The sequence below is a fragment of the Rhodamnia argentea genome, chromosome 4, assembly GCF_020921035.1.
Source record: "Rhodamnia argentea isolate NSW1041297 chromosome 4, ASM2092103v1, whole genome shotgun sequence".
NCBI classification, from domain to species: domain Eukaryota; kingdom Viridiplantae; phylum Streptophyta; class Magnoliopsida; order Myrtales; family Myrtaceae; genus Rhodamnia; species Rhodamnia argentea.
Window position 1 is genome coordinate 11,238,069 of NC_063153.1, and position 9,974 is coordinate 11,248,042.

The 9,974-nt window shown below is 40.6% G+C and overlaps 2 protein-coding genes across 2 annotated transcripts; both read right to left on the bottom strand.

The window, feature by feature from the left end:
- Positions 1–238: 238 nt before the first annotated feature.
- On the bottom strand, positions 239–4,628 carry LOC115756771 (conserved oligomeric Golgi complex subunit 8). The gene is made up of 12 exons (XM_030696677.2): positions 4,262–4,628; positions 4,030–4,182; positions 3,649–3,797; positions 2,693–2,770; positions 2,509–2,602; positions 2,336–2,410; positions 1,851–2,147; positions 1,558–1,625; positions 1,416–1,470; positions 1,159–1,297; positions 864–1,048; positions 239–776 (listed from the first exon to the last, which is right to left on the bottom strand). Exons 1-12 carry the CDS (start codon positions 4,382–4,384, stop codon positions 489–491), a joined length of 1,704 nt encoding a protein of 567 aa, XP_030552537.1. The 5' UTR covers positions 4,385–4,628; the 3' UTR covers positions 239–488.
- A 676-nt stretch (positions 4,629–5,304) lies between these two features.
- LOC125314811 (mulatexin) lies at positions 5,305–5,986 on the bottom strand. Its single transcript, XM_048278018.1, has 2 exons — positions 5,429–5,986; positions 5,305–5,322 (listed from the first exon to the last, which is right to left on the bottom strand). Exons 1-2 carry the CDS (start codon positions 5,984–5,986, stop codon positions 5,305–5,307), a joined length of 576 nt encoding a protein of 191 aa, XP_048133975.1.
- Between the last annotated feature and the right edge of the window lie 3,988 nt (positions 5,987–9,974).

The following is a 9,974-nucleotide window of genomic DNA, read 5'->3' on the forward strand; positions in this document are numbered from 1 at the left end:
TTTGCTTCACTGTATCAAAATAGCTCATGCGGTTTTCAATCTCGAACGTGTACAATTCATCAGTCTGTACATCAAACTCGACAACCTCCCAATTCAGACGGAGGTTATCTGATCCAAAGCTTCAAACACAACTTCAGTTTCAGCTACCTCAGACAGTTGTGATTACCGATTTCCACCAGCATTGTCCAGTAAGCAAATCCAAAACTGGATGAGAAACGAACAGAGGAGATAATATCTCTAGACAGAATCCATGAATTGCCTGTAAGTATAAGCCCCTGCAGTTACTACCTGTTCACTACAAGGCAATCTCCTCCCATGCTACATTTCTTCTAATATGGTAAAAAGAGAAGCTTGGATTGGATACATATGGACAAGTCTAATCCTATGACCACATATAACTGGTGAGACCCATATTGAAATAATGGAAAGAATATAGAACTGCAAAAACAACAGACGCCTCTTTTGCCGAGACTTGGCCCTCAATCTATTCATTCATCTTTTGGATCGGCCTCCAAAGTTGTTTTTTCTGTTTCGTCCACATTGCTAGACCGGGCCTCCTCAGAGTGTGGAGGACCTCCATTCTCTAGAATGGGTAATTCACCATTCGCAGATATGGTCCTTTCTACAACAGGTGTCGAGGTTTTAGGTACTTCTACTGAAGGAGTAACCGTTAACAGTCGGCCAAGTCCATTGTATAAACCTTTTGCATCCATGACAAGAGCCGCTCCACCAGGATAACATCGCCCAAAGCAAGTGGCGCAATATGGATAAACGACCTAAAAAGGGAAAGAAAGAAAATTAGATCGCAAAGGTGCAGAAGTAATTTTTGAACAGTGGGGTGGATGAATACTAGTGTGCAGTACCTCGATAAATGCTCGGCAAAGAGAAAGAAAAAGGCTAGATTCGTTTTCTCTCAGTATCTGAGTTGCATTATATCTTAATATAGACTCAGCCACTTCTCGCAATCCCTTAATTAATTCTTGAGCAATGATAAGCTTCAAGCTAATCGGGCAACAAGGGCGTAGTTCGTTCATTGCCGCAGATACGCCTACAACCACCATAGTCGAGAAGTTAGCGCAGGCAACAAACCCCGGAATAACTCTACAAATGTTTGTGTACATTCTTCAAATATATCTCCCTCCTCAAAAAAACACCCACCGTTGACAAATACAGCAAGAGGTGGATGTTCCATCAGATGAGATGGAGGAGTGACATCCTCTTGACTTTCTTCTGAGACACTGTTGGCTGAAAAACCAACAGCAGGCAGAGGAACCCAACGATGCGAATTCAGGACCAACTGGGTCAAAAACATTAAGATGAGAATCACCGCGCTCAATATTTCCACTATATCTCCAGTAATAACATATAAGTACATTTAAATGTGTGTTTTACAAACATCATACTCATCCATGCACCTGAAAATTTTCGACTGCGGTGCTCATATTTTTTGAGAACAGATTAAGAACCGCCCTGCATAGCAGACCAAAGTCAAACTTTTGCATGAAGCTAGTGAAAAGCCAATAAGCAGCAGGAAACAAGGATAAGATGTATGTTTACTCTTCAAACAGTGATGGAAGCAAGCCTCGAAAGTCGAGCCCAACCCAGCCAAGGCCCATAGCACAGTACTGCAGCAAAAGTAAACTCCCGATTAACTCGAGATGCAATAGAACTTGACTATCTGTACAATATCATCAAGAACAGCAGATAGCTAGAATTGCCATTCATGAGCAGTTTTAGTGTATCTTTCTAGGCAAAGAACAAAGATATGTAAGAGAATTATCAACAACAAAAAAGGAAAAGAAAAGAATTGCCAGACCATGCATATAAAACCAAACTATCATATATCTCACCATGCATTGATCCAATATATTCGATAATGACCCTCCTTCAGTTATTTTGGGTAGCATGACTTTCAGAGTTTTGAGATGTGAGGTAATCTGATGCATTGCCCAGTTAAAAAGGAGGCCACCGTCATAGTTTTCTTCACTTCCTGATGTATCGTCAGCAAATATTGCCCGATATTGATTAACAACATCAAAAAGATGCATCCTGTGACAGTTGATCATGCCTTTCAAGTACTCATAAGGGCTTCTCTGGTCCAAGTCCTCGAGAATCCCAGTCAGCCAAGCCTCTCTACATCGTAAGAACTGAAATAAAAGAGAGAGATAAGTAAATCGTCTGACATGCAAAACAGAATTGATAGATCAACTATATCCCATCTGCTGAGTTTGACTAATCGTAACACATGCCCCTTGTGAATCTTTAGACCTCATGAAAAATCTAAATGCAATGTGGAGTGGTCTTCTTCTCATAATAAATGCAGAACAAGTTTTACCTGCAACCGCATTTCATATTCGCTAAAAACTCCTATTCGGCGTAGATATCCAATAATCCGGAGGCATTCAGGTAACTGTCAAGGAAATAGGCAAAATCAAGTTCAGAATGTTAAATCCATGCATGGATATCCAGGTGAAGCAAGATGACTCCATACCAAATAGGCAAGGTTACCTGAATATTTGACTTGAGTTTCAAAAGCAGCTGAGAAAGAAGAGACTGAGTGGTTTGCTTAACCTCGGTTGCCAATGATTGAACCACAGGTAATCTTGGACAGAAACGCAAAGCCCCAGCAAGCCAATTAGATAAAAGCAATACCCAAGGCATAACTCAAAGTATAGTGATTAGAGAAACTCACTTGGGGTGCATTGTTGAAAGTTTGCAAACGAATGCTTCTAAATCAAGAGCTTCATCATAGTTTCCATTCCTTACACATCTGCAGCATGTCTGGAATCAGTGGCTATCAAAGATTAATTAGTCAAGGGGCAAGGCATGACATTTTCTCAGGGCAAGCCACTCAAGGGCAAGTCATTTTCTCTTTGGGAAATGGGGAAAATGGAGGGGATGAAAATTTGAGTGGAAGTTTTGAAACAATTAATAAATTTTGTGAGAAGGAGAAAAAATATAAAATAGAGGGTATTTTCCCAGCATATTATTCATGGTACTGTATCAGCATGCACTTTCCTCAGAAAAATTCATAATTACTACCCTCCAAAACAGAGGCCATGCAAAGGAAGAGCTGTGATGCTAGGCAAATTGCTACAGATTGTTAATTTGTTGCATACTCCACTACTTCCCGTTCCAAAAGGTTGAACGAGAGTTAAGATGCCAGACTGATTGCTTTTATCAAACGAGCAATTCTTTGTTGGTCTATGCTATCCAGCAATTTTCTTGACATTTCTTGATAATAATCTAGGATACCATCCTACTATGCGGTGGTCTCCAATGAAACCTTCTAGACCTCCAACTTAGATGTTTTAATTACTCTAATAAGATCAGTAATGTTTATTTTTTTCAAATGCCTATAGCCAGATATCCAAATTGACGTAAGATCCATAAATATAGTGCATTTCCTTCACTAATAGGTTCAAAATTCTTTGATCTCCATCTCAATCAACTGGATCAAACTGAAACAGCATGCAGACTACTCTTACTCTATGACAACCTAACAAAGCTCACATAGCCAGAGAACAAATAAGCCATCTAGAGGACATGCAATCCACCATACATCTTAAGTGATTCTCCAAAAGCCTCATGAGACACATATGATGAAATCAAATGAATGAGTGACATATGAATTTGGCAAACACATACGTGTCCATGAGTTGAGGAATTTCGAGTAAGTCAAGCAATGTACTGTGATTGGCAAGCAAAGTCTGATTCATCTTCCTCTTCTCCAAAATTTCTTCACCAGATTCAACAAATTCAGTGCACCCAGATGTGAGCTTTGGTATCTCACTTATCTGCAAACAGATAAAACATCATCCCCAATGACCATTACTATACTGGTCAAAACTCGATTTTCTCATTCGAATCAACGCAAAAGTTAACTTCTGATGCAAGCAAGTATCCATGAACAGATTGTGTATAAGCAGAAGGAATCAGCAGCAGTTTTCAGTCTTCAAAATGCGTAACCACAGCACATAGCACAATTTTGCACTCAATGCCAAATTTACAGAAGAAAGCGAGAATTACGAGAGACTCAAGATGCTTATCGATAGAAGAAACTTCTTCCCGGATCGCGAGCAACGCGTCAGCGGCCGCAATGAAGGCTCTGTAATTTCCGACAGCAACTTCTTGCATTTGCCTCTGAATCCTCTCCGCATCAACTCGGAGTAGCTCCGGTTCCTACAGTTCGAGCACATAACGAATCAACGCTTATGCGCATAATTCAGCGCAAACGAGTGGGAGATTCTCGAGACCGCACCTTGTGGAGGCGGTCGAGAGTGAAGGAGAGGAGCTCGGAGACGTACGGCTGCTGAGCCGCGGAAGCGAGAGGGAGGAGGAGGCTTGCCACCGTCTCCGTCTCCTCTCCATTGTCGGGCTCCATTCTCTCTGGTTTCCTCCTAACTTCGACGAATCGAGATTGAAAGAAGTGGTACGGAATTGAGGTGGGTCTTCAATCAGGGGTTTGAGTTCGACATGAGAGGTCCTTCCACGGATCTAACGAGTGACGATGTCGATCCAGCGGTTGACTGAACCAGCTCAGGTTCGAGCTTCCATTGACAATGGATCTGAAGCTCCCTCTGCGATGAACCGTTCGAGCTGTTCGTTGCCTTCTGCTTCTAGTCGCCATGGTCGAGGCTTGAAGGAGCGAGATGAGCTCTCGTTTATGGGCCGCGTGGACAAATTCATGGGCCTGCGAGATGAGCTCTAGTTTATGGGCCGCATGAACAAAATCATGGGCCTCTTCCGATGACGATCAAATTGGCTCAAACTTGGGCTTTGGCCCAACACTTAGGCCCATTTAGGCCTGTCAATGCTCGTTCAAGTTGTCAAGCTTGGCTTTGAATGCATATATGAAGGTGATAGTGCATTGATTTTTCTCACGAATTATGTCGATCCGTGTCGGGTTCGAGCTTATCGATCTATGCTTCCATAGCCATGTCGAATCCCGTCGAAAACGGACTTCCATCTTAGTTCTTTTCGAGTTCAAGTTAGAGTTCATATGACTCGAAGATAAAATGGATCGAGCTCATGCTCGGACACAATCACTTTCGACCGGTATAACTAGTTATAATTATGTTTGTTCTATTTTAATTTTCGTATAAAGTGTCGTACCGTATGAAAAATTGTAAAAAAAAAATATTCTTCACAATCTCTCTGGTCCCAATTTCGCGACAAAGAAGCAACCTTTCTCCTTTCAACATGGTAACAATTGGGACAATCAGAAACACATTAATCAAAATTTAGCACTTTATATACTGCTCATTTATAATCAACACATACAGAAAAAATTATCTATCTCACTCATATTGGCAATAGAAGCTGAAAACCATAAAAGCAATATACATAATTACAGAGATGATCCGACCCTATGCACCACCTCCTTCTGTTTGATTACAACCTGTCAAAACGAAAGAAAAGAGAGAACTTGGAGGAGCAACAAGGTACGTAAGTAGGCAGGAAGAGAAGCAGCATCTGAGGCATAGAAGTAGTAGAAAGGAGAGGAGCTATTAGTAGGTGACACAATTATAGGGGAGTTGGTCATCGATGGCGGCGGGGGTTTATTGTACTTGTAAGGCGGCGGTGGCGATGGCGATGGCGGCGGAGGGGGAGCACCCCATATGGGATATATATCGGGCGCTTGAATCGGTGGCGACGACGTAGGTGGCGGAGGCAATGAACGCGGTGGAGGCGATGGCGGGTTATTGTAGTAATATTGAGGCGGAGAGTGAGAAACTGGCGGCCCCCGCGTCGGCGGAGGAGGAGGAAATGACTTGGACGATGGCGGAGGAGGAGGCGGCGGCGAGCATATGCTGGGACACGTCGGGCATTCGCTTATGCACAAAATCCCATACGTGGGCTCTCCAGATGCATCCTCGGAACTCACTCTTGCTGCCAGAGTGATTATTAGTCCTATGAAACCGACGATCTTCAGAAACCATGGCGACCTTCCGGTGAGGAGAGCCGACCTCTTTTCTTGACCCATCGTGTCGCATGAATGTCGTCGAGAACAACTTTGCTTCTTCTTATAGTAGGCCAATCGCACCTCGAGCCCCTTTTATGCTTGTTTGAGTCTTGAGACTCATAGAAGGATCGGAGCAAGCTTAAGGGGAGGGGACATCCTCAATTCAATTTTGTCTAAAGTAAAAGATGAATCTTTAGTCAAAAGTCACCACCAGAGAAAATTTACTTAGGGCGGGTTGGCTTAGTGATTAATAAACGGATTTTTCCGTGCGGATTGGGCTCACGACACGACATATTGACTCGCTGTGCCACATGATTCATACAAATTCTGTATTTTGAACAATTCACTCGAGTTTTAGCTCGCGTTTTACATCGATTACAAAAGATAGTAAAGTATTATATGAGCTTGAAATTTACTTATTTAATTTGGGTTTTCACGACATTGGAAAAGAGACATTCATTAAACACAAAATATTTGAGTAATGCTTGATGGATCAAACTCAGGTTCACTTGGCACATGCTGGACGGTCCCCCCTGCAAACCTTTTTGGTCACTGGCACGGGAATCTGTTCGCCTTTGCACTCTTCATACGTAAAGGATGTGATTCTTCCAAGAATTTGATCTAAAACCTTTCCGTTTTTGAAAATGCCAAACAATTTCACAGACATTAGTGAAACCATGAATTTAATGTAACTCATCAGTTCTCGTATTGATCCAATCAAGATGTATCAAGTCGCCTCGCTTTGTTTTGAAATCCATCTTTTGAAGAGATAGTGATATAACAAATTGTTTCGAGAGTCGAGAGCATGTGGGAATAACAACAACAAAAAATCGAAATCGTCCCTATCACTCTCAGTTGCCACACAAGTTTCGGTATATGTGACACGACAATACCTTTCTCCAAACATAATCCATCCTTGTGTGCTTTGGCTATTCTTGGAGTGATGCTTTTCTCACTTCAGTACAGACGCCCACCTTTCGACTTCTCCTCCTGATCCTTTTGAAGGTTTGGCCTGCAAAGTTTCAGCTTCAAGAATGCAGGCATCTTTCTTGATTTGCAATAATAAAGTTTTTTTTTTAATTTTCAAAGGCTTTATGGCTTCTTAATTAACACGAATTTATCCGATGTTAAACCATGACACACTCTATCCTTAGCTGAAGCGCCAAGGAATGTGCAAACTTCTCACGAGAAAAAAAAAAAAAAAGCCTAAAACTTCAATGTTAAGTCTCTTTTCATTGCTATCGATTAATTTAAAATTGGATAGTCAAAGCTAATTCCGCATTCTTCACAAGCAGCTCGAGTTTCAGCCCGTTTTCTCATTTTCACGTGATTCTGCTCGTTTGATACGTTCTTCACTCATTAATAATGAATAAGACAAAATTAAGTTAAAGAGTTCAAGTACCGACTTCTTTTCCACGTCCACCAAAGGGGCTTGTGAACAAGATCAACTGCTCAATTTCATCAAAATCTAAGTAGACAGAAATATAATAAAGTCAATCTTCTCTTCTGGAGAGAAATTGAAAGTAACAAAAGATTATTAACAAGACTATATGAAAAACAAAAGTGATTTTAATGAATATTTTGACCAAGGACCGATCAAAATCTGGAGTGGTTCCCTGTCGCACCATAAATATCACATGCTTGTCGAAAACCCATGTTTTATTTAATACATAACATTACAGTTTGTCCTTGCTGAAAAACAGATCTCGAAAAGAAGTTTAAAAAAAAAAAAAGAAGGAAACCTAACCACATTATATAATCATAAACTGCCTCATGTCGTATTTCCTTTAAAATAAAGGAAAATCTTAGCCCGAAAAATAAAAGGACAATAAAAAATAAAAAAAAACCACTGCAAAGTGTCAGAGGACAGAATTAAATATGAGCGATACCCGAGTCGCTTCCAACCGACCATGCACTTTGGGTCCCACTCTTGTCGCATGAAATTAAGTGATGGGAGGAGAGCGGAGTGGGTCCCACGGCTTCCTTTTTGGTTTCGTCCTCCCCCGGCGGATGTCCCCATTTAGATTTTTTTTTTGCCCGGAAGACAGAGATCTTATCAAATTGGCTTTTGTTCATTGCATTTGTAAAAAAATCAATTATCGAAATTATTACAGTACATAAAATTTAATGAGACTGAGAGTTAAATTTCTCTTTTTCTAAACTATATTGTTTGTTGTGGATTTCTCCTCGTTTATAGGTCTGTAAAATGATGGACATAACAGCGAAAATCATGAATTATTAATTGCAAACATCGTTTGAGTACAAGATTTATCCCGCTTTATCCTTTTTTTCCAAAGTGGTGACATGTGAGAAGTCATTGGATATGTGTATCTCTAGCCAATTCTAGCAAATTGCGATATCTGTTGAGAAGGAGAAAATTAGGCTAATGCGGTTACGTGTTAGGGACAGAACATGTGTTGTAGTCATATGACCATATGATCGTATTATCAATTGGCACACGTTGCGTGTGTCATAGGCTCATAGATAAGCGAGCAAATCTTACCGCTAATCATTTGATTTTACTTGTGCACATTCCTAACGGCAATGATTTTATAAGCGTGATGACAAAATACAGCATCACAAAGCACACATGATAACACGATAAGCCAAGAAATCTCACCCTTTCCCTCTCTTGGATTCATCCCGACTCGTCCGAAGAATTTAAGAGCCGATCTATCCTTCGAAATCGACCCGGAGAGAAGAGTTCTCTATTAATGTGCGTCTTTCCCAAATCACATGTACACACGAATATCTATTATCTACGTATATAAAGTACAAAGATCGTGGAATTTGAGAATCAACGCCAGCTTCCGCGCGTGGGGGCAGAGCAACGGCGGTGCATGGAGGGACCGACACGTGGCGCACCGGGTACTGGGCAATGGGGTGAAAGCTCGTGATCCTGACCGCGACTCCCTTCCCAAAAAAGACGGCCTGACACGACACCTAACCGCGCGTGAGCCCAATCGCGGACCCCCAATTCTCCTCCTCTTCCTCTCGTCGGCAGAAGTTGGACAATCGTGCTCCTTCCATCTAATCCTTCATTCTTTTCAGTGGTGGGGGGCCAAAGAGTGGGCGGTTGAATCAATCTTTACTTGATGAATGAAATATAAGCAGCAACTACGAAGAAAGAGAGACACCCCATCCGAAAATTCAAGATGTTGTCCTTTCTTTCTTCATTATCGAGAAATGTTCGGATGTATTCGGAGAAAATCTTATTGATTGTTTCAATTCTTTTTAATCGACTGCCGAAACGAGTGTAATTCATTTTTTAAGCGATCGACTTATTTCAGCATCTGATGTAAAACCGACACGTCATTGATCAGAATTATAATAGGGGTGTCTGCTCTGAGTGTTTTTCATTTATTTATCATTTTAACTTTTTCGATCGCATCATTTTAAATTTAGCTTTTTGAAGTTACCAAAGATAATAGACATTGAAATTGTTTATAACCAAACGTGCCTTTTTTTCCTACACAATTTCTTTATTTTGTTATGACGAAAAAATGGGCATACCAAGCTTCTTCTTTTACCGGGCTCTTTCTTATAAGTCGGAAATTTTGTCAACAAAGGCCGATAGAGTGCCCTTGATGGCCAGTTCTTTCGTGAATCGACTATCGCTATCAAGACCTTGTTTTCGTGCTTGTAAGCAGGCAAACGAAAGCACTTTCCACTTTTTTTTATTTTATTTGAATTAGCTACTTTTAACGCGTCGAACCAAATGGCTTTAGGAATTTTGATTTTCAGGCGTAATTAAATTTAGATATCTTTCTCATAGTTAACAAAAATAATCTTTGTCTTTTTAAATATCCATTAACCATTCCCCGCAAAAAAAAAAAAAGTGCCTATAACATACTCTTAATTAAAATCCTAATAAAAACGGCTTTCGTGATTAAAGCCCACGCTTGGCAAGCAAACAATAACAAAAAAATTGTAATTTGAATTCAACTATTGTACTAATTTGAGTGTTTTAGAGATTATACTAATTTGCATTAAACATATGTATGTCAGT